General features: G+C 50.3%; 1 protein-coding gene across 9 annotated transcripts in view; it reads left to right on the plus strand.

The window, feature by feature from the left end:
• Positions 1–4,236: 4,236 nt before the first annotated feature.
• The window catches only part of KDM2B (lysine demethylase 2B), a 162,524-nt gene continuing 144,122 nt past the window's right edge, over positions 4,237–22,638 (plus strand). For 3 of the 9 annotated variants that reach the window (XM_064379681.1, XM_064379683.1, XM_064379687.1), the window contains exons 1-4: positions 5,036–5,285; positions 6,344–6,488; positions 9,448–9,526; positions 10,733–10,779. In XM_064379681.1, the coding sequence (XP_064235751.1) occupies positions 5,253–5,285; positions 6,344–6,488; positions 9,448–9,526; positions 10,733–10,779 (304 nt within the window). In that variant the 5' untranslated portion in view covers positions 5,036–5,252. Of the gene's footprint in view, positions 4,515–5,035; positions 5,286–5,625; positions 5,678–6,343; positions 6,489–9,447; positions 9,527–10,732; positions 10,780–22,638 lie in introns of those variants that run through there. The other 6 variants (XM_064379679.1, XM_064379685.1, XM_064379684.1 and 3 more) reach the window with 4 other exon arrangements.

A 22,638-nucleotide genomic window follows, 5' to 3' on the forward strand; every position in this document is an offset into this window, starting at 1 on the left:
CTGTCACTTCTAGCCCCTTCAAATGTAGGTACTGGGGTTAAGGAGCTGAATTTTTTTTTTTTTTTAAAGACAGGGTTTCACCATGTTGGTCAGGCTGGTCTTGAACTCCTGACCTCAGGTGATCCGCCCGCCTTGGCCTCCAAAGTGCTTGGATTACAGGTGTGAGCCACCACGCCCAGCAAGGAGCTGAATTTTACATTTTATTTTAATTAAATTGAAGTAGCTGTATGTAGCTAGTGTATCCCATCAGCCAGCGCAGCCTTAGAGGGCTTTCTAGAATTTGTTTTAACTCACTACCAGACTACATATACCTAAAGGGCTGATTTGATGCAGGCTCCCCCTAATCAACCTTCCACAAACATTTGTGGAATGAGCGAAGGGTCCATGGGGAAAGGGGGCCAAGGACATCAGCAGAGGTTTCCCGGAAGAGGCCATCTGGTTCCAGTGTGAATGCTTGCAGTGTTAGCCCTTCAACCAGTCTGAGAGCCTGCCAAGAGCATGGCACTGCGTAGACTCCTGGGGATACCAGTTGGATATGAGGTTGTCCCACCTGCTCAGATTTTACAAATAGACTTCTCAAGGACAAATAATTGGTGATAGGGTAGGAATCTGACACGTGGATGAGCACTTTCAGATATATATCCTACTGACAGTCAAGCACAAAGCCCAATCCCATATAGCTCTGTTCGAAATAGAAAAAGCCTGGGGCCGGGTGCGGTGGCTCATGCCTGTAATCCCAGCACAGCACTTTAGGAGGCTGAGGAGGGTGGATCACCTGAGGTCAGGAATTTGAGACCAGCCTGACTAACATGGTGAAACCCTATCTCTACTAAAAATACAAAGTTAGCGGGGCGTGGTGGTGAATGCCTGTAATCCCAGCTACTCAGGAGGCTGAGGCAGGAGAAGCGCTTGAACCTGGGAGGCGGAGGTTGCAGTGAGCCGAGATCATGCCATTGCACTCCAGCCTGGGCAACAAGAGCAAAACTCCGTCTCAAAAACAAAAAACAAACAAACAAAAAAAAAAAAATAGAAAAAAATTGAACACCATCTATAAGTTAGGGACCTAATTAAATCATTCTTGCACCATTTATCTGCCCAATGAAATGCTATGAAATCATTAAAAAGAAGGCTGGGCGAAGCGGCTCACGCCTATAATCCCAGCACTTTGGGAGGCTGAGGCGGGTGGATCTCTTGAGCTCAGGAGTTTGAGACCAGCCTGATCAACAAAGTGAAACACCATCTCCTTAAAAAAAAAAAAAGGTAATTACATATGCTGATGTAGAATGATTTCATAGCCTTAAATTAAAACAAAACAGGGCTAGGCGTGGTGGCTCATGCTTGTAATCCCAGCACTTTGGGAGGCCCAGGCGGGAGGATCACTTGAGCTTAGGAGTTGGAGACCAGCCTAGGCAACATGGCAAAACCCTGTCTCTACCAAAAATATAAAAATTAGCTGGGCTAGTGGTGCACTCCTGTAGACTCAGCTTAGCTACTTGGGAGGCTAAGGTGGGAGCACTGGTTGAGTCCAGCGGGAGGCTACAGTGAGCCTAGATTGTGTCACTGCACTCCAGCCTGGGCAATGGAGCAAAACGCTGTTTCTTTCTTTCTTTCTTTCTTTCTTTTCTTTTTCTTTTTTTGTTTTGAGATGAAGTCTCGCTCTGTTGCCCAGCCTGGAGTGTAATGGCGAGATCTCCGATCACTGCAACCTCCGCCTCCCGGATTCAAGCGATTTTCCTGCCTCAGCCTCCCGGAGTAGCTGGGATTACAGGCATGCATGACCAAGCCCAGCTAATTTTTTGTATTTTTAGTAAAGATGAGGTTTCACCATAATGGCCAAGCTAGTTTTGAACTCCTTACCTCAAGTGACCCGCTTGCCTCGGCCTCCCAGAGTGCTAGGATTACAGGTGTGAGCCACTGTGCCCCGCCATCAGAAGACCCTGTTTCAAAAAAAAAAAAAAAAAAAAAATTCAGGAGCCATGATAATCATATATGAATAGGAGAACAACTTCAATTTCTTAACAGGATTCTGGTTTCTGAGAGCTCCATCCAGGGCCCGCCTTTCCTTGAGAAGCAGGTCCCTCATCCTACCCAGCCCCGGGTATGTCCCAATGGGAGCTGCATCTTCTTTTCTGTATCCTCTCTGTCTTTGGGCACAGAGTTGCTCAATCAACCTTTGATGAATGAAGAATGGATGGGGGTACCTCAGGCAGGATTTGACTGGGCCTTTTGTAAGATTAAGCAGGAGGGTCCAGGAAATCGCTATTATTATGTTTCCAATACAACTGGCCTGGTGTTTTCCTGCAAGAGAAAGTACATCTCTGGGATAAGCACCTTCACCTTCCCTCACCTACTCTCCACTTCTCTGGGACAATTAGCCAACACTGGGAGCTCCAGGGTCTCCGCCCTTCCCCCTTTGGTCCAAAATAACCTCCTCCCCTACTTTGAGCAAATGCTTGGAATTCTTTCAACTGGAGGACAAAGCCTTTCATCTGCCAATTACTGATAAAGAGAAAATGCAAATATGGGGAGGGAAGGTGATTCATCAAGGGCCCAACATTTATTGAGTGGCCACTTAGGACCCGGTGGCAGGGCAGGCATTCTGGGGGAGGCCAAGGGGAACAAACTCCCGGCTGGCCCATTCTTCTGTCGCATTTGCGGTTTCCTCGAGGTTTGTAAAGGGAGGGGATTAAATTAGGTGACTACCCAGCCCCTTCCCACTCTGACAAGCCAGGAACTCCTCATGAGGTGATATATGGACTTAACTGTTTTTACACTAAGGTGGTTACCATCAGACCTTTTCCTGACGCCAGCTTTTGGGGCTACCATAAGGCCACTTGGGGAGAAAAAAGGGCCTTGGAGAAAAATTAATTAGATCAAGCATTCTATTTTTTTTTTTTTTTTGCTTTATTTCACTTAATTCACTTTACATCACTCTCCAAGCTCATGCACTCTGCTTTGAACATGTTTATTTCATTATGGGGCAGTAGTGAGGCTGGTAAGTTACTAAAAAAAAAAAAAAAAAAGCGCGTGATGGCCAAGCCAGGCTCCAGTGTGAGCCCTGGCAGCGGCACATATGAGCTATGTGATCCTGGGTGAGTGGCTTTGCTTTTTTTAGTTCTAATTTCCTCCTTTGCAAAATAGGAACGAACAAGACTATCTCTTAAAGGGTTCTTGTGAGAAAGACAGGAGCAAATAAAATGGTCCACGGGCTGAAGGCAGAACTCGTAGCAGTCAAACAGGGTTACTGATTGGACGCCGCAGAGCCCATGTGGGCGATTTCAGTTTGGAAACAAATTTTGATGTTTCCCAGCCTCATCGTTGCTTAAAAGATTTTTATAGCTAGTGAACATGAATGAAAACAAACTTCAAAGAGTAGCCTTTGGGGGTGGGTGAGAAAGACTACAGAAAGATAGGACTGGAAACTTCTAAGGTGAGTGAGGGGGAAACTCTCTTAGGGTGACCAATACGGTGCTGATAGTGACATCCTATGTCAGGCGGGGAAATCCCTTCCTCCCCCACATGTCTATCTGATAGCTTGGGGACCGTATGGGGGAAGAGCAATCAATCATTCAGAGTCATAATTTCTCTGAGCCTCAGTTGCCCCATCTGCAAAATGACCTGCTCCAACTATCCCACAGTGTTAATGGCAGAAATAAAATGTCAGGCTCAAAGCCTGCTCTTTACAAAGTCCCTTTATACTCGCCCTCTTGCCATGTCATTTTATCATCATCTGTTACCCCAAGAGCAGGCCTAGCAGGGCACCGCAGCTGGGGCTGGAGGAATGTTTAGGGCCAGATTTCTCAAGGCTAGTCGACCTGACTGTTGCTCATGATGGGAGCACATCCCAGGACCAGTGCTGGGGTCGTCCCAAACACTAGTAAGTGGACAGGGACCTAATGACACCCCTGTATGTACGGAAGATGCTGATACCTCTGCTAAGAAGCCCTGTATGATTCATCAAGGGGCACCAGAGTCCCCTTCACCCATCCCAGAGCCCCATGCTCCTTTCCACCGACTATTCTACAAACCGCCAGCAAGGGCTTACCCTTCGCTCCTGTGCGGGCTGCGTTAGGAGGCGCCAGATCCGATTCTTTCCGTCTTTCGCTCCTGAGTATCTATCTGCTTCCATTGCCGAGCGCAAGAGCCTTTAAAAAACGTCCAACTTCTGTTTCAAGGCTGGTCGCCTCGTAAAGGACTCCACAAAGAATGAATGAATGAAAGGCCACGTCTTCCGGTCAGCTGCGGTCTGCAAAGGCTCTGGTCTGGCTGTATTTCCTGTACGTGTGTGTGTCCATATCTTTGAGTGCCGGGAGTTTAAAAGTTAGGCAATCCTTAGAAGTGTGGAGCTGAGCTAATTTCCTTCTGAGCCCCCCAAATGCCTCCTTCATATGGGAGGTCCGCAGATGGGGGGATCTGCAGAGAATCACCCCCCACGAAAAAGACATGCAGCAGCAAAACAAAAAAAGAAAAAAATTATATATACAAAATGCTTTGAATTTGAGTCGGCCACACAGGTAATGTTGGGGGAGGGGTGGATGAAATAAGAGGAAGAGGGGTAGCCCTGGGCCTTGGGGGCAGGGACGGAGGTGGGGGGTCGTTTTTGGGGGTGCCAGGCCCCGGGGGCTTTCACGCCAGCTTGTTCGGCTTGCATTTCCGCGCCTCCCGCTGAGGCCAGCCGTGCAAATCTGCACCTCCCTCCCCGCCCCCTCCTCCTTCCCTCCCTCCCTGCCCCGCCATCTCCGGGATGCGCCCGCCGCCTGCAACTCGGCCCTCCAAAAGTCAGCTCTGCACACAACTCCCGGGCGGCGGCGGCGGCGGCGCCTGCGTGCAGAGGCGCACTCGTGACCCAACAACAAAACAGCGATGCCAGGGCGCTAACGGCACCCGGTGCCTCCCGGGCTCCCTCCCGCCCCACACCTCCTCGGGCCGCCGCCCCCACTCCCCCACGTCGCGGCCGAGAGCCCCCCCAACTCGCCCGGCCGCGAGCTCCGAGCGCGATCGGCAACAATGTTTACGTTCCGGGGATTATGACGTCGACGCCTCCCCCCCCCCACAACTGCTGAAAATGGTTTCCTAGGACTTTGCAAACGGATCTGCCTAAGTGTTGGTGCAAAACTTTGTAGATCTCGGCTCTGGCTTGCATTATTTATTTATTTTTTGGTTTGTTTTCTTTGGTCTTCCCTCCTTCCTCCCTCGGCCAAAATGCAGGGGGCAGGAGTGTTGACAATTAATTGGTGAACTCTCCTAAAAAAATGGAGGCAGAGAAAGACTCTGGAAGAAGATTGGTGTGTAGCTTTTTTTTTTTTTTCCCCAAATCTGTATCTGGCATATGATAGATCTTTTTTTTTGGTTGTTTCTCGCTGCCTTTTCTTTCCTTTTCTGTATTTTGCAAGAGGACCGGGAAAAAAAAATAATAAATTGCATGCAAAAGGAAGCAAGCTGCTTACTCCAGTCCCTTTTGAGGCTTAGAGTCTCAGACACTTAAGTGGGGAGGTGGTATCGCGGAACGGCGTGGAGGCGGGCTGAACAGGCTCGGGGTTCGCCCGGAATCTGGGGGGCTGCGGGGCCGGGCGCTGGGCGGTGGAGGGAGGAGGCAGGGGGATGCGGGGAGTGCTGGGGGAGTCTCCTTAGGAAGTGAGTGTGCGCGCGCGCTTGTGGGGAGATGAGGCAGCTGCTGGTGCGTTTTGGGGTCTCCGATCCGAGCTTTGTGGCGGGCCGTCTGCCTCTCCCCCTCCCAAGCCCCGATCTTCCTCCCCCCACCTCCTCTTCTTGCACTGGCGGGCGGACGGCGGGGGCGGCTGGGGTCTCAGCCCTTCCATTTCAGCTTTCCAGCTTCCCCGGTAGCTCGGGGGCGGCTCCAGCTTTAGAAATGCCGCCGGCCCCCGGTTCCGGCTTCCCGGCTCTGCTGCGGCGGCCGCCGGGGCTGCTGTTACCGCCGAGCCGGGCGCCGCAGCGGCTCCTCCTGGGGCCTACATTTGCCCCGCCAGCCCGTGTCCGGAGCCCCCTTCCCGGGTTACATAACCAGGCTCCCGGCCGAGTGGGCATAGCCCAACACATTTCGGGGGCGGGAGGCAGGGGAGGGCCCCCAGATGTCCCTTCAATGGCTTCCAGAGACACAGGAGGGGAGTGCCCGGTGTAGAGCGCAGCTGGACCCTCGGGGTGCGGGCCCCTCTCCTTGTCCTGCTTTTCAGCATCTTTGGCAGTTGCGCAAAGTTGCCTGGGTTGTAATGGTGGGGTGCAGGGGGTGCGTGGCTCCTGCACCTGTTAGTGCTGGGCCCAGCTTTAGAGGCGACCCCCAGCTCCCCCAATAATGTCCCGGGCTCTCTGGTTTGGGTCCTCGCAGCGCCCGATTGACCGCCAGCGATACGACGAGAACGAGGACTTGTCGGACGTGGAGGAGATTGTCAGCGTCCGCGGCTTCAGCCTGGAGGAGAAGCTTCGCAGTCAGCTGTACCAGGGGGACTTCGTGCACGCCATGGAGGGCAAAGGTGAGGCGCCCCCTCCCCGGCCGCCCTCTGCGCCGCGGGCCGAGCGCACGTGGGGAGGGAGCTGCCGGTGGCTGGGTTCGTATTTCGCGCCCGCGTCCCCCATTCCAGGGGATCCGGTGACGAAACGAGGCCGAGCACTTGGGGGGGGGTGGGGTGGGGTGGCGAGAGAGGAGGGCAGGCGGTAAGGGGGGCCGGGGAGGGCCTAGGCCCGGCCCGCGCCCACCACCAGCCCCAGGGTGGGCAGAGTCAGGGGGCCGGCGGACAGAGGGACCTGAGGATGGACTGGCGGACCGAGGGAGGGCGGGAGCGTCGCGTCCTCCCCCTCCCCGAGCCGGTCGCGCTCCCTGCGCTGCCAGGGGTGCCGTCCCCTGGCTGAAACTGGGTTCGGGGCGCCCCTCAGGCATCGGGTGAGGCCCCCCAGGCCTGAAATCGTCACAACCCCGCGCCCGCTCGGGGCCTGCCAGTGAGGAACTGGTGATGGGGGCGAGGCGGGTGTTTGAGGTGATGCCCCCTTAGGCCTGGGGTCTGCAGAGCCGTGTTTCCCCGTGGGCTCGGCCAGATTGCATCAGGCACCCCGTGCTCCGCGAAGCTGTTGACCTGAACCCTGACCTGGGCCCGAGCTGTCTAGAGCCACAGCCTTGACAGGTTGAAGCCGGGAGTTGGGGTCAGGGGGTGAGTTCCCTTTAGGCTTCTGGGGGAGATCCCTGTCCCCTGGCAGTTTGAAGTGAGGAAATGGGTCTCCTCCCAGGCCTGAGACTCGGAGAACTCTGTCCCCTGGGGGCCCACCCAATTTACAGCGGAATTTGGGGACGCCTCCAGGGTTTTGGAGACCTTCAGGGCCTGGGTTTCTTCCTGGCTCTCCTACTACGGGAATGGTGGGGGTCACCCTCCAGATGTTAAGGTGACATCCTCGCTTGCCTCTGAGGCCTCCAGAGCCGTGGCCCTCCCAGCCTGCAGCCAGTGTGGCTCCTGGTTGAGGAACCAGCCTTGCCTGCGCGATTGGGGTTTGGAATATGCCCTACCTAGCCTTCCCAGGCCCTTGGCTCATTTTTCCCTCTTAGATCTTTGAATTTCTTTTAAGTTACAAAGTTTCCATTTTGTTCCCCCCCACCTCTTGGAAAACCCTTGCATCCCTCAGTGAGCTGATAACCGGAGTGCCTCCTTCCCTCCTCCAGGTTCTGGTTGAGTGCCTGTGGCTCTGAGGTTAGCCCTGAGAAGAGACTGTCCCAGCTTCGAAGTTTTGCGATTTGTCTTTTGTGCCCATCACCTCCCGGGGCGCTGGGCTCTGGTGGTGAGGGGTAGCTGTTGGGGGAGGGAAGAAGAAATTTCTCCCAGCCTGCCTGGTCCTAGAGCAGAGTGCTAGTCCCAGCTGATTTAAATGTTCTCTGCATAAATGGAATTTTAATTCTTCTCCTTTCTTCCCCCATTTTTACTGAGTTGAGTCTTTTGGTGGATCCTACCTGCAAACAATATGCAAACTCTTCCTAGTCATTTGGGAGGAATTCTCAGCCCAGGATTTCAGGGCTTTTTCTCAGGCTCATTTGAGGAAGTTGAAGCTGACCCTGGGGGATGGGTGCTTTGGGTGGGTGGGTCTGAGGGCCGGTATTCCAGCCCCAAGAGCTAAAGTGTATCCTTAGATCTGCTGTCCCGGCTTCTTTTAAAGGGGAGGGCCCTGGGCTTTGCTCTTTAATTCAGGTCTGTCCCCAAAACTTGAGGGAGGAGCTGAGAAACTGGAGCCCTTAGGCTGGATTCAAAATAGACGCTTCTTAAACTTCTCTTCCTTTAAATCCTTAGGAATCCCCATTCACTGTGAGCCCCTGGGGATCTGAGCTGCTGAGGTCAGGGCTTTCCCGGCTTTGGGTTTTGTTCTGTCTCTCTTCGGAGGGGAGTTGCCTTGGCCTCCTCCTCCCCCGAGGCTGCCCTGTGAACTGTTTCCCTGGGCTAGCAGCTTCAGTGGCCTGAGGCCGCTTCTGTCTCCCTTCTGACGGTGGGTCCGGTCGGTCGGTTGGTCAGAGAGGCCTTCTTCCCTTATGGATTACTTTAGTTACCTGAAGCTTTGGGGTACGTGAAAATTCATCTCAAGCCCCATCACCTCCATATTCAGGGGTGTATGTTTGGGTCAGATTCACTGGTTTGAGAATTGGGGAAGGAAGGAAATTATTCAGCGGCCTCCTTCATCCTCCAGGACTTTGGGTAAGGATATGGGGACTGCACTAGAACACCCCAGACATGGAGCGAACCTGGGAATTTTCCTTGGGTCCTTCTATGCTCCCCTTACGCAGCCTTCCCCCAGGAGCCTCCCTCCCTGTTATCCAGCTGAAGCAAGGACTGTGATGGCTGCAGCAGAATTTCACTCTTAAGACAACAAAGCTGTGCCCAGTTCCCTAGTTATTTTGGCACCAAATACACAGTTTCCAGGGAAACCGGCTTTTCCCCCCTCCCCTTCACTAGGCAGGATATTACAATAAGATTTTCACTGATGCTCAGCTACAATGAGGGCCCTCCTCCCAGCCTCCTCTCTGGGCCTTCAGATCCTCCCAGGTGGCATTCTTCAATTTTGCAGTCCCTTTACTTTCTGTGCACGGCTTGGGATGAGTGTCTCTGTCTATCCCTCTTTCTCAGCTATGGCTGGGGCTCCTTTTGTGCGAGGCTCTTTGAGTCTTCCTCCACAACCCTTGCTGGCCTTGGGCTGTTCATTGACAAGTTTGGACCGGTGGGGCATGCAGGGAATGACTGACTGAGTAGGCAGAGGAGCTGATCGTTGGCATGGCTTCTCTTGGGCTTTGCCTAATCCATTTCCCGATCATTTTCCAAGGAGCTTTTGCCGTACAGCTGGTGCCTGCATCTCCTGGACCCCCTGCCCCTTCGTCCATCAGTTTTCTTCCCGTAACCAACAGATCCCGGTTCATTTGCTCCTTCGTGACTTAACCAACTTGTTTTAATTCAAATATCCAAACAGATTTCAACTATGAGTACGTACAGAGAGAAGCTCTCAGGGTTCCCCTGATATTTCGAGAAAAGGATGGACTGGGAATTAAGTAAGTTGCTGAAACTAATCGCTCCTTCCCCCGTCTTCCTCCCTAACATACTTTATAGGTTGGGATGGATTTCTTCCACCCTCTTCCCACCTCTCATCACTGAGAAGGATCTTTTTCATGATCTGGGAACAGCATCTCCTTGTTCAAGGCCTGACAAAGGGGAAAAACTCTCCAAAGACTGGTCTTTTGCAGAGACTTTGGGCAGAGAGGACGTAGGGGAATTAAGCAGTGTTGACTTTTTTCCCTGACCCGCCCCAGTTACACTCAGTGACCTCCTACAGTGAATTGTACCTCTCCTCCTTCCCCTTGCCCCAGAGCAGGAAACTGAGGCAGAGCCTGAGCGGCAAAGAGACAAGTCGGCCTCTAAGCCCAGACCCAGAGCACCAGATACACGTTTCTTACGCAGATTCCCACTACGTGTGTTTCCTGGGGTGCCAATGTCTCCCCTTTCTTTGCCTGCCCCACAGCCTGCCCCTCCACCCCTCCACTGTGTCTGTTTTCATTCACTGAGATCTGTCAGAGCTCCAGTGGGGGGAGAGGTCCCGGAGGCAGGCTGGAAGAACAGGTTTCTGCCCCTTGGGCAGGGGTAGGGGAGGAGGCTTGGGGTGTCATCCCAGGCTGCCTCTCTCCAGCATCTGCTGCCAGACTTGCTCAAGAGTCCATTCCTGTGAATAGGAATGAAACCTTGGGCATCATTGTTAATTAACAGTGAGTTGTAGCCCATGTTACCAAATCCCTGGAAATGGTACAATGCGTGTCTTTTTTTCCCTCTGAACTTAAAGAGGTTCCTCCCACTTCCCATACAACTCCTTATGGAGGGTATTTTCTAGAGGGAGAAAGAGACGTAGGGAGGGCTACCCACCCTGAAAGAAAGCAAGTGTTTGAATCTCCAGCTCTGGCCCTTACCTTTGACCCCACACTTCAGGCTTCCTTGGAAAAATCGGGTGGACAGTGGATGTCCCACCCCCTGCAGAGGTTCAGGTTTGACTTGCCTCTTGGGGTAGGCAAGGGCCTCAGTGCTTCTGGGATGACCCTCCCTGGAGGCATCAACGGGTCTTCCTCCCTCCCTCTGGATTTTCTCATTTTGAGTTCTCAAACTGAGGGCAAGGGACCTCTCTTGGAAAAATGGTTTCCCCGGGCCAAGGGTAGAGTCTTGCTCTGCTGTCTGTGGCCTCTCACCACAGGTCTGTGCTCCTCTTTCCCCAGGATGCCTGACCCTGATTTCACAGTCCGAGACGTCAAACTCCTAGTGGGTAAGTCGCTTGCTGTGCGTGTGGCTCAGAGATGCTGAAGTAGGGAAGGGGAAAGAGGCGCTCGCCACCTGCCCGTTTAGACTTTTAACGGCCTCTCAAAAAGAAAGTCCCCAAGGGAGGGGGCAGGAGCAGGTGTGAGCTGCAACCGTTTCATTCTGGAGAGCAGGTAGGATTGCAAAGTCAGAAGAAGCTGTATCAGAGGGCGTTGGCCAGTTCACAGTTTTATGAGGCCCATTTGGACCCTGCCTCCAGCCTGGGTATCAGCAACACAATCTTAGATCTCTCTTCTGCGTTTGTTTGTGGGTTGCCTGGTAAATACTGGGTGCTCTGTGATCCCTCAGACTTTCAGGCTTTTGATGGGAGGGGCTATTCCTCCTGGTTCCTCCGGGTTCTAGACATGCCTGGGGCAGGGCTTGGAACTGTGAACTCAGCAAATGCACACGAGCTCCCTGAGCACCTGCAGGTGGCTGATGATTTAGTGCTCTGGACGCTCGGCCAAGTAGTAGGTGGCATTTCAGATCTTACAGGCCGTTGTTCAATCAATCTATTCTTTCCAGAAAAACACTTTTTGGCTACATGGCGGGCAAGGTCAGAGTTGCAAGTGGATGGATAAGTTCTCTGCCCTCTTGGTGGGAGCAAGAGGCAATCAAGAAGTAAACAGTGGGTCAGGTTCGGTGGTTCACACCTGTAATCCCAGCACTTTCGGAGGCCGAGGTGGGTGGATCACGAGGTCAGGAGTTCAAGACTACCTTGAACAATATGGTGAAACCCTGTCTTTACTAAAAATACAAAAAATTAGGCAGGCATGGTGGCACACGCCTGTAGTCCCAGCTACTCAGGAGGCTGAGGCAGGAGAATCGCTTGAACCTGGGAGGCAGAGGTTGCAGTGAGCTGAGGTCGTGTTACTGCACCCCAGCCTGGGTGACAGAGGAAGACTTGATCTCAAAAAAAAGAAAAGAAAAAAGGAAGTAAACAGTGGGCTGAGGGCAGTGACTCATGCCTGTGGGCAGATCGCTTGAGCCAGGAATTTGAGACCAGACTGGGCAACATAGTGAAACACTGTCTATCAAAACTTAGCTGATCCTGGTGGTGCATACCTGTATTCCCAGCTACTCTGGAGGCTGGTATGGGAGGATCACTTAAGTCCCAGAGGCAGAGGTTACAGCAAGCTGAGATCACACCACAGCACGCCAGCCTGGGTGACAGAGTGAGACCCTGCCTCAAAAAAGAGAAAAAAGTAAACAGTGCTTAAAATGATATCTCTGGCTGGGCACGGTGGCTCATGCCTATAATCCTACCACTTTAGGAGGCTGAGGCAGGAGGATTGCTTCAGACAATGAGTTTGAGACCAGCCTGGGCAAAATAATGAGACCCCGCCTCTACAAAAAAAAAAAAAAAAAAATTAGCCAGGTGTGGTGGTGTGTGCCTGTAGTTGTAGCTACTTGGGAGGCTGAGACGGGAAGATCACTTGAGCCCAGGAGTTTCACTCCAGCATGGGCGACAGAGCGAGACCCTGTCTCTAAAATAAGTAATACTGATAAAAGGAAATGTCTTTTCTGATAGTGACAGGGCTATGTAGAAATAAACAGAACAATGGCATGGCATGTGGTGGGTGGGGCTGCATTTGAGACATTGTGGTCAGGGAGGGCCTCTCTGAGATGAAGGGGGGCATTTGATCAGAGACTTGACTGATGAGAATCAGCTGTGGGAGAAGACATTCTAGGCTGAGGGAAGAGCAAGGGCACCCAGAAGGTGGAGATAAACCTGGGGTGCGGAGGAACCGAGTGAGCGAGTGGGAAAGCAGCAGAAGCGGTGGCTGGGATGTGGGGGCCTCCCAGGGCCCTGTAGGGAATTTGGGTTTGACTCGTAGCGCCTTGGGAAGTAAGTCACTGGGGAGCATTAAAGTGGGGCGCAGGGAGTATCTCTCTGTGATCTGATTATTTTCTTGGGATGGGTTTCAAACATTTTTTTCTTTTCTTTGATACGGAGTCTTGCTCTGTCACCCAGGCTGGAGTGCAGTGGTGAGATCTTGGCTCTCTGCAACCTCTGCCTCTGGGTTCAAGCAATTCTTCTGCCTCAGCCTCCCAATTAGCTGGGACTACAGGTGCCCGCCACCATGCCCGGCTAATTTTTTATATTTTTAGTAGAGATGGGGTTTCAGCGTGTTGGCCAAGATGGTCTCCATCTCCTGACCTGTGATCCTCCCACCTCGGTCTCCCAAAGTGCTGGGATTATAGGTGTGAGCCACTGTGGCCGGCCTGGAACATTTTTATTTACTTTTATTTATATGTGTTAGAGACCAGTCTCATTCTTTTGTCCAAGGTAGAGTGCAGTGGCTTGGTTATGGCTCACCGCAGCCTGCAACTCCTGGGCCTAAGCAGTCCTCCTGCCTTAGCCTCCAGAATTGCTGGGACCACAGGGGTGTACCACCACACCCAGCTAGTTATTTACTTATTTTTGTAGAGATGGGGTTTTGCTACGTTGCCCAGGCTGGTCTTGAACCACCTCATGTGGCCACATTTAAAAAATTGAGATAATATTTGCATACTATAAAATTTGCCACTTAACCATTTGAAAATATACGAGTTGTGCAGGTGCAGTGGCTCACACTTGTAATTCCAGCACCTTTGGGAGGCTGAGGCAGATGGATCACTTGAGGTCAGGAGTTCAAGACCACCTGGCCAACACAGTGAAACCTCCTCTCTACTAAAAATGTGAAATTCACCAGGTGTGGTGGCACATTCCTGTAATACCAGCCATTTGGGTGGCGTGTGCCTGTAGTCCCAGCTATTCAGGAGGCTGTGGCAGGAGAATCACTTGAACCTGGGAGACAGAGATTGTGAACTGAGATCACGCTACTGCGCTCCAGCCTGGGTGATGGAGTGAGACTTGTCCCCCCACCAAAAAAAAGGTGCAAGTCATTGGTTTTAGTACTATATTCAATGTAGGGGATGCCTGTACAACCATCCCCACTAAATTCTGAAATATTCCTTTTTTTTTTTTTTTAAAGACAGAGTCTCACTCTGTCACCCAGGCTGGAGTGCACTGGCTCACTGGCCTGGCTCACTGCAACTTCCGCCTCCCAGGTTCAAGTGATTCTCCTGCCTCAGCCTCCTGAGTAGCTGGGACTACAGGCACACACCACCATGCCCGGCTAAATTTTTTTAATTTTTTTTGAGCCAGAGTCTTGCTCTGTTACTCAGGCTGGAGTGCAGCGGCACAGTCTCAGCTCACTGCAACCTCCGCCTCCCGGGTTCAAGCAGTTCCGCCTCAGCTTCCCGAGTAGCTGGGATTACAGGCACCTGCCACCACGCCCTGCTAACACATACAGGTTTTTGTCGAACATACGTTTTCACTTATCTTGGGTATATCCTTTGGAGTGGAATTGCTGGATCACGTGGTAACTGTGTTTAACTTGCTGAGGAACTGCCAGGCTGTTTACCAAAGCAGCTGTGCCATTTTATACCCTCATCAGCAGTGTGTGGGGTTCCAGGTTCCCTACATCGTTGCTAACACTTATTCTTGTCTGTCTTTTTGACGATAGCCATGCTAGTGGCTGTGTAGTGAGGTGATTTGATTGAAGTGTTATAGAAGCCAACTCTGGTGTCTGTGTGGAGGATGAAAGCAGCTGGCCAGTCAGTGTGTCGGATGATCCAGCCAGAATAATTGACCCAAAAGTATGTTAACATATGCAGGCTGGGCGTGGTGGCTCACACCTGTAGTCCCAGCACTTTGGGAAGCCGAAGTGGGAGGATCACTTGAGGCCAGGAGTTCAAGACCAGCCTGGGCAACATGGCAAAACCTTGTCTCTACAATAGACACTAAAATGGTCGGGCGCAGTGGCTCACGCCCTTAATCCCAGCACTTTGGGAGGCCGAGGTGGGTGGATCACCTGAGTTCAGGAGTTTGAGACCAGCCTGGCCAACATGGTGAAACCCCGTCTCTACTAAAAATACAAAATATTAGCCAGGCATGGTGCTGGGCCCCTGTAATCCCAGCTACTCAGGAGACTGAGGAAGGAGAATTGCTTGAATCCAGGAGATGGAGGTTGTAGTGAGCAGAGATCAGCCATTGCACTCCAGCCTGGGCAACAAGAGCAAAACTCTGCCTCAGAAAACATAAAAACAAAAACACAGAAATTAGCTGGGCTTATGGCATGCATCCATAGTCCCAGCTGCCTGGTAGCTTAGGTGGGAGACCACTGGAGCCTAGGAGTTTGAGGCCGTAGTGAGCCAGGATCACGCTGCTGCTCTCCACCGCACTCTGTCAGGGCAGCAGAGTGAGAGCCTGTCTCAAAAAAAAAGAAAAAAAAAAGAAAAGAGGGCAGTTGAGGTGGCCCACACGTGTAATCCCAGCACTTTGGGAGGCTGAGGCGGGCAGATCACGAGGTCAAGAGATTGAGACCATCCTGGCCAACATGGTGAAACCCCGTCTCTACTAAAAATACAAAAGTTAGCTGGGTGTGTTAGCTGATGCCTGTAGTTCCAGCTACTTGGGAGGCTGAGGCAGGAGAATCGCTTGAACCCGGGAGGCAGAGGTTGCAGTGAGTCGAGGTCACGCCACTGCACTCCAGCCTGGCAATAGAGCGAGACTCCGTCTCAAAAAAAGAAAAAAGAAAGCAGGGACAGGCTCCAGCCCCTCTCCCTTGGCATTTCTGTGATGATCAAGTCGGGCAATGAATGTTGAAGTGCTCTGCAGAGGGACAGCTGCTCTGAACTGGGAGGAGGCCCCTGACTGCAGTTGGCATGGGAAATTATGATGCCCATTTTGGTCTTTGAGTTGCACACAGGCTTCCGGAGAGGGTGATAGGGCACATTTGTTGTAAGTGACCTAAGTGCAAATGTAACTCTAGCTGTCACAAGCGGAAGAGAATTCACTGGCTTGGGTATAGGTTCAGGGTGTAAACTCCAGGCACATTGACGTCTGGACGCTCCAACATGGTCTTGAGAAGTTGACTCTGTTTCTCTTCCTGCTTCCCACTTCAACTCCCTCTTTCCGCTTCATTCTTTTTTGTTTTTAAAGATGTTTATTTGGGAATAGAGCAGTACAATGGTAATATGCATGCTACAATAAACGATGTGTGTATTCAGGGAGGTAACAGAAGACAAACTTTTTTTTTTTGAGATGGAGTCTTGCTGTTGTGGCCCAGGCTGGAGTGCAGTGGTAAGATCTCTGCTCACCGCACCCTCTGCCTCCCGGGTTCAAGTGATTCTCCTGCCTCAGCCTCCCGAGTAGCTGGGATTACAGGTGTCCGCCACCACGCCCTGCTAATATTTTATTTTATTTTATTTTAGTAGTGACAGAGTTTCGCCATGTTGGCCAGACTGGTCTTAAACTCCTGACCTCGTGATCTGCCCACCTCAGCCTCCCAAAGTGCTGAGATGACAGGCGTGAGCAACTGCACCCGGCTGTCCGCTTCATTCTTGGCAGGCCTCTCCCCATGGGAGGGTAAGGAGGGTGGGTGAAGAAGGAGCCCGCAGCAGCTTCAGACATGTATCCTGCCCGCTCAGAGTCCTTCCCAGACCCTTGCTTGTCCCTCAAGTGTCTGGATTGGCTCTGACAGGCTTAGCACAGCCTTGAGCCAGACTGGAGCTGCTGGCTGGGGTCAGCCCAGCACAACCACGTGGACTGAAAGTGGGGAAGCAGTGATTCTCCAGGGTTGCTGGGTGACATAAACACGGCGCTAACAGACATGACTGCTTCTGCTGTGGAGGGCAGTGTGTGGGGAAGGCTGGGCCAGTCCTCCCAGTCACTGCGGGGTCACAGCCTCTGTCTTCCACCGTCTTACCTTGCACCATGGCGGGTGGCTGTTTGAGAAACGGACTTGTGCACTACCGGGTATTCAGGCCACAACTTGGGGCTGCAGCCTCTTCTCTAATGTCCTAAAATGATGCTTTTCTCTATCAGCAGTCTGTTCCAAGCTCCAAGCCCTTTTTTTTTTTCTTACAAAAAGGCAGTTTCCATTTCTGTAACACTGTACCCTTAAAAAAAAAAACCATGCATTGAAGTATAATATACATACCAAAAAGTACACATATGGTAAGCACATAGCTCGATTAATTTTAACAAACAGAACACATCAGAGTAACCAGTACCCAGAACCCGCCTTGTCTGCCCGTCCAGTCTCTGCTCTCCACTGCTGGTGAACCTGACTTCTAGCTGCACGGATAAGTTTCACCTGTTTTCACACTTTATGCCAGTGAAATTGTGGAGGATGTCTTTAGTTTTTGGCTTCTTTTGCTCAATTTTGTGGTTATACAATTCATCCGTATTGTTTCTCATGTGTAGTTGTAGATTTCTTTTATTTTTGTTTGTGTGTGTGTTTTTTTTTTTTTGAGATGGAATCTCACTCTGTTTCCCAGGCTGGAGTGCAATGGCGCGATCTTGGCTCACTGCAACCCCCGCCTCCCGGGTTCAGGCAATTCTCCTGCCTCAGCCTCCTGAGTTGCTGGGATTACAGGCACGCGCCACCACACCCAGCTAATTTTTTGTATTTTTAGTAGAGACGGGGTTTCACCATGTTGGCCAGGCTGGTCTCAAACTCCTGACCTCTGGTGATCGACCTGCCTTGGCCTCCCAAATTGTTGGGATTATAGACGTGAGCCACCTCGCCCAGACTTATTATTATTATTTTTTTTTGAGACAAGCTCTTGCAGCCTTGAACTCCCAGGCTCAAGCAGTCATTCCACTTCAGAATCCCAAGTAACTGGGACCACAGGTGCATGCCTGGCTAATTTGGGATTTATTTTTATTGCTATATAGTTCTCCACTATGTGACTATTTTACAATCTATTCTACTGTTGATGGTCACTTGGGTAGCTGTTAGTCTAAGGTTTATCTGTAGAGTGCTGCTATGAACATTCTAGAACATGACTTTTGGTGAACACATGGATGCGTTCTGTTGGTGATATACCTATGAGAATTGCTTGGGGCATTGAGTATGCATGTGTGTTCAATTTTTGTCACTACTGTCAAATATTTGTCCCGGTACTGGCTGTACCACGTCCTTACCAAGAGTTGGTGTTTTCTTCTCATTAAAGCTGTGCGCCCATGCTGGTGGAATTTGTATCTCATTGTGGTTTGAGTCGGCTTTTCTCTAATGACTAATGAAGTTGAGCTCTGTTTCATATGATTTTGTTTTATTTTATTTATTTTTATTTTTATTTTTTGTTTGAGACAGAGTCTTGCTCTGTCGCAGTGGTGTGATCCTGGCTCACTGCAGCCTCTGCCTCCTGAGTAGCTGGGATTATAGGTGCGTGCCACCATGCCTGCCTAATTTTTGTGTTTTTAGTAGAGACAGGGTTTCACCATCTTGGCCAGGCTGGTCTTGAACTCCTGACCTCATGATCCACCTGTCTTGGCCTCCCAAAGTGCTGGGATTACAGGCGTGAGCCACCGTGCCTGGCGATTTTGTTTTGTTTTGAGAGAGTCTCATTCCCATTGCCCAGGCTGGAGTGCGGTGGCATGACCTTCAGCTCACTATAGCCTCAACCTCCTGGGTTCAGGTGATCCTCTCACCTCAGCCTCCCGAGTAGCTGGGACCACAGGTGCACCCCACCATGCTCAGCTAAATTTTTGTATTTTTTAGTAGAAATGGGATTTCACCATGTTGCCCAGGCTGGTCTCAAACTTCTGGGCTCAAGCAATTCTTCCACTTTGACCTCCCAAAGTGCTGGGGTTACAGGTGTGAGCCACTGCACCTGGCCTTTGTTTTATGTTTGGATATCCTCTGAAATGTCTGATGAGGTCTTTTCTCCATTATTTTACAGGGTTGTCTCTCATTAATTGTAAGTTGTATTTACTTGAGCTGCTATAACAAAGTACCACAGATGGGGGTTTCAACAACAATTTACTTAGGCTGGGTGCGGTGACTCACGCCTATAATCACAGCACTTTGGGAGGCTGAGGTGGACGGATCACCTGAGGTCAGAAGTTTAGATCAGCCTGGCCAAAATGGCGAAACTCAATGTCTACTAAAAATAGAAAAATTAGCTTGGCATGGTGGCTCACACCTGTAATCCCAGCTACTTGGGAGGCAGAGGCAGGATAATTGCTTGCATCCAGGAGGCAGAGGTTACACTGAGCAGAGATTTGCACCAGCCTTGGTGACAGAGTGAGACTGTCTCAAAAACAAAAAACAAAAAAACAAAAAAAAAAAGAAAAGAAAAGAAAAAAAAGAAAGTGTTTTCTTACAATTCTGGAGGCAGGAAGTCTGAGATCAAGGCGTCAGCAGGCTTGGTTTCTTTGAAGGTCTCTGTCCTTGGCTTGTAGATGGCTGTCTTCTTCCTATCTGCATGTGGTTTTCCTTTTGTGTGTTCTAAACTCTTCTTTTTTGTAGAGACGGGGTCTTGCATTGTTGCCCAGGCTGGTCTCAAACTCCTGGGTTCAAGTGATCCTCGACTTCGCGAAGTGTTGAGATTACAGGTGTGAACCACTGTGCCCAACCATTAAACTCTTCTTTTTTTTTGAGATGGAGCTTTGCTCTTATTTCCCAGGCTGGAGTGCAATGGTGTGATCTCGGCTCACTGCAACCTCTGTCTCCCGGGTTCAAGGAATTCTCCTGCCTCAGCCTCCCAAGTGTTGGGATTGCAGGCGTGAGCCACTGCGCCTGGCAACTCTTCTTATAAGGACACCAGTCATATTAGATGAGGGCTCACCCTAAAGATGTCATTTTCACTTAATTACGTTTTTTTCTTTTTGAGACGGAGTCTCACTCTGTCGCCCAGGCTGGCATGCAGTGGTGCTATCTCATCTCACTGCAACCTCCCTGGTTCAAGTGATTCCCCTGCCTCAGCCTCCTGATTAGCTGGGACTACAGGCACCCGCCACCACGCCTGGCTAATTTTTTTGTATTTTATTATAGACAGGGTTTCACCATGTTGGCTGGAATGGTCTCGATCTCCCAACTTCGTGATCTATCCACCTCTGCCTCCCGAAGTGCTGGGATTACAGGTGTGAGCCACTGCAACCGGCCTTAATTACCTTTTTAAACACCCTATCTCCAAATATGGTTATATTCTGAGGTGCTGGGGGGTTAGGATTTCAACATATTAATGTTTACATTTTATAGGCAGACACGATTCAGACTATAACATAAGAGTTCTTTAGATATTCTGGATGTGAGCCTTTTGTCAGATATATATATATTCCTAGGCCAGGAGTGGTGGCTCACGCCTGTAATCCCAGCACTTTGTGAAGCCAAGGTGAGCAGATGACCTGCGGTCAGGAGTTCCAGACGAGCCTGGCCAACATGGTGAAATCTCATCTCTACTAAAAATAATAAAAATAGCTGGGGGTGGTGGTGGGCCCCTGTAGTCCCAGCTACTTGGAAGGCTGATGCAGGAGAATCACTTCAACCCAGGAGGTAGAGGTTGCAGTGAGCTGAGATTGCGCCATTGCATTCCTGAATAGCTGGAATTACTGGTGCATGCCACCACGCCCAGCTAAATTTTTTTTATTTATTTATTTTTGAGACAGAATTTCACTCTTGTTGCCTAGGCTGGAGCACCCAGCCTAGAAATGCTTAATTTTAATACAGACTGTTTAGCTCTGCTTGGTGCATTAATTCTTTTTGTGTCTTGCTTAAGAAATTTTTGCCTACTCTAAGATCATGAAGATATTCAGATGTTTTTCTCAAAAAGCCTTATTGTTTGAACTATCACATTTTGATCTATAGTTCATCTGGAATAGATTTTTTTATTTGGTGGAATATGATATCAAGGTCCCCCCTTTTTTTACAAATGGATGTCCAGTTGACCCAGCACTATTATTATTATTAAAAAAAAAAATCCTGGCTGGGTGCTGTGGCTCATGCCTGTAGTCCCAGCACTTTGGGAGGTCAAGGCAGGTAGATCACCTGAGGTCAGGAGTTTGAGACCAGCCTGACCAACATGGGGAAACCCTGTCTCTACTAAAAATACAAAAATTAGCCAGGCTTGGTGGGAGATGCCTGTAATCCCAGGTACTGGGGAGGCTGAGGCAGGAGAATCACTTGAACCCAGGAGGTGGAGGTTGCAGTGAGCCAAGATCACGCCATTGCACTCCAGCCTGGGCGACAGAGCGAGACTCCATCTCAAAGAAAAAAAGATTGCATTCTCAGTCCAGGCATGGCTTAAGCCTATAATACCAGCACTTTGGGAGGCCTAGGAGGGAGGATTGCTTAAGTCTGGGAGTTTGAGACCAGCCTGGGCAACATGATGAAACCCCATCTTTAGAAAAAACCCAAAAATTAGCTGTACGTGGTGGTGTGCACCTGTAATCCCAGCTACTCGTAAGGCTGAGGCAGGAGAATTGCTTGAACCCCAGAGGTGGAGGCTGCAGTGAGCCGAGATCGTGCCACTGCACTCCAGCCTGGGCAGCAGAGAGGGATCCTGTCTCTAAAAAATAAGAAAAAGAAAAAGATCGCCTTCTCATGTGACCCTTTGTGTTTCCATATGAATCTTAAAATCACCTTGTCAATATTTCTTTAAAGGTTGCTGTAATTTTGATTGGCATCTTGTTGATTCTGTGGGTCAATTGGGGAAATTTCTTATCATACTGAGTTTTCTATTCAGTGAACACGGCATATTGTTCGTTTGATTTGTAGGGTTTTTGTAGAAGATTTGCATCTCTTCTTAGATTTATTCCTAGGAATTTGATTTTTGGGGGGTTGCTCTTTTAAGTTAAGTAATTATACCATCTATTAATAACATAATATAATATCAGTTTTACTTATTCTTTCCAATCGATATGCCTTTTAATATATTTCCTTGTGTTGTTGTACTGGCTGGGACCTCCACAGTATGCTCTTTGTTGTAGGGGTCCTGCTCTGTTGCCCAGGCTGGGGTCCAGTTGTGTGATTATAGCTCACTGCTGCATCTGCCTCCTGGTCTCAAGTGATTCTCCCACCTCAGCCTCCTGAGTAGCTGGAATTACAGGTGCACACCACCATACCCAGCTAATTTTTGTATTTTTAGTAGAGATGGGGTTTTACCATGTTGACCAGGCTGGTCTTGAACTCCCGACCTCAGGTAATCTGCCTGCCCTCCTCGGTCTCCCAAAGTGCTGGGATTTACAGGCGTGAGCCACCATGCCCAGCCTTTGCTTTGCTTTTCATCCAGCCTGCAGTTAAAGATCACAAACTGCTGGGCGCGGTGGCTCACGCCTATAATCCCAGCACTTTGGGAGGCCGAGGTGGGTGGATCACGAGGTCAAGAGTCTCTACTAAAAAATACAAAAATTAGCTGGGCATGGTGGCGCAGGCCTGTAGTCCCAGCTACTCGGGAGGCTGAGGCAGGAGAATTGCTTGAACCCAGGAGGCAGAGGTTGTGGTGAGCCGAGATCGAGCCATTGCACTCCAGCCTGGGTAACGAGCGAAACTCCGTCTCAAAAAAAAAAAAAAAGATCACAAACTGTGTTTTTTGTTGTTTCTTTTATCTCGGTCATTCTAAAGCACTTCCTTAGTCTTTGTGTTTCTTTTTGCCTTTAGGGACTTAAACTTTCTTTTAAAAAATGGAAACAGTCTCAATTTGTTTCCCAGGCTTTTCTCATACTCTTAGGCTCAAGTGATCCTCTTGCCCCAGCCTCCCAAGTAGCTGGGGTTACAGCATGCGCCACCACGCCTGGCATGACTTGAACATTTTTAGAGTCACCGGTCCAGTTATTTTCCGGAGATCCTTTGATGTAGATTCGATTACTTTCCTGTGAGTCTGTTCAGGTTACACGTTTGGCAGGAAGATTTCATAGGTGATGCTGTGTCTTTCTTAGTGTGTGACATTAGGGGTACATGCTGTCACTGGGCCCCATCATCGGTGCCCAGCAATGATCGAGTTTGATTACTTTGTCATAGTCGTTATCCATTAGATCTGTCCATTGTACCCT

This window comes from Aotus nancymaae, unplaced genomic scaffold (assembly GCF_030222135.1).
Source record: "Aotus nancymaae isolate 86718 unplaced genomic scaffold, 86718_ANA_hifiasm-v0.15.2.pri h1tg000021l, whole genome shotgun sequence".
Taxonomy (NCBI): domain Eukaryota; kingdom Metazoa; phylum Chordata; class Mammalia; order Primates; family Aotidae; genus Aotus; species Aotus nancymaae.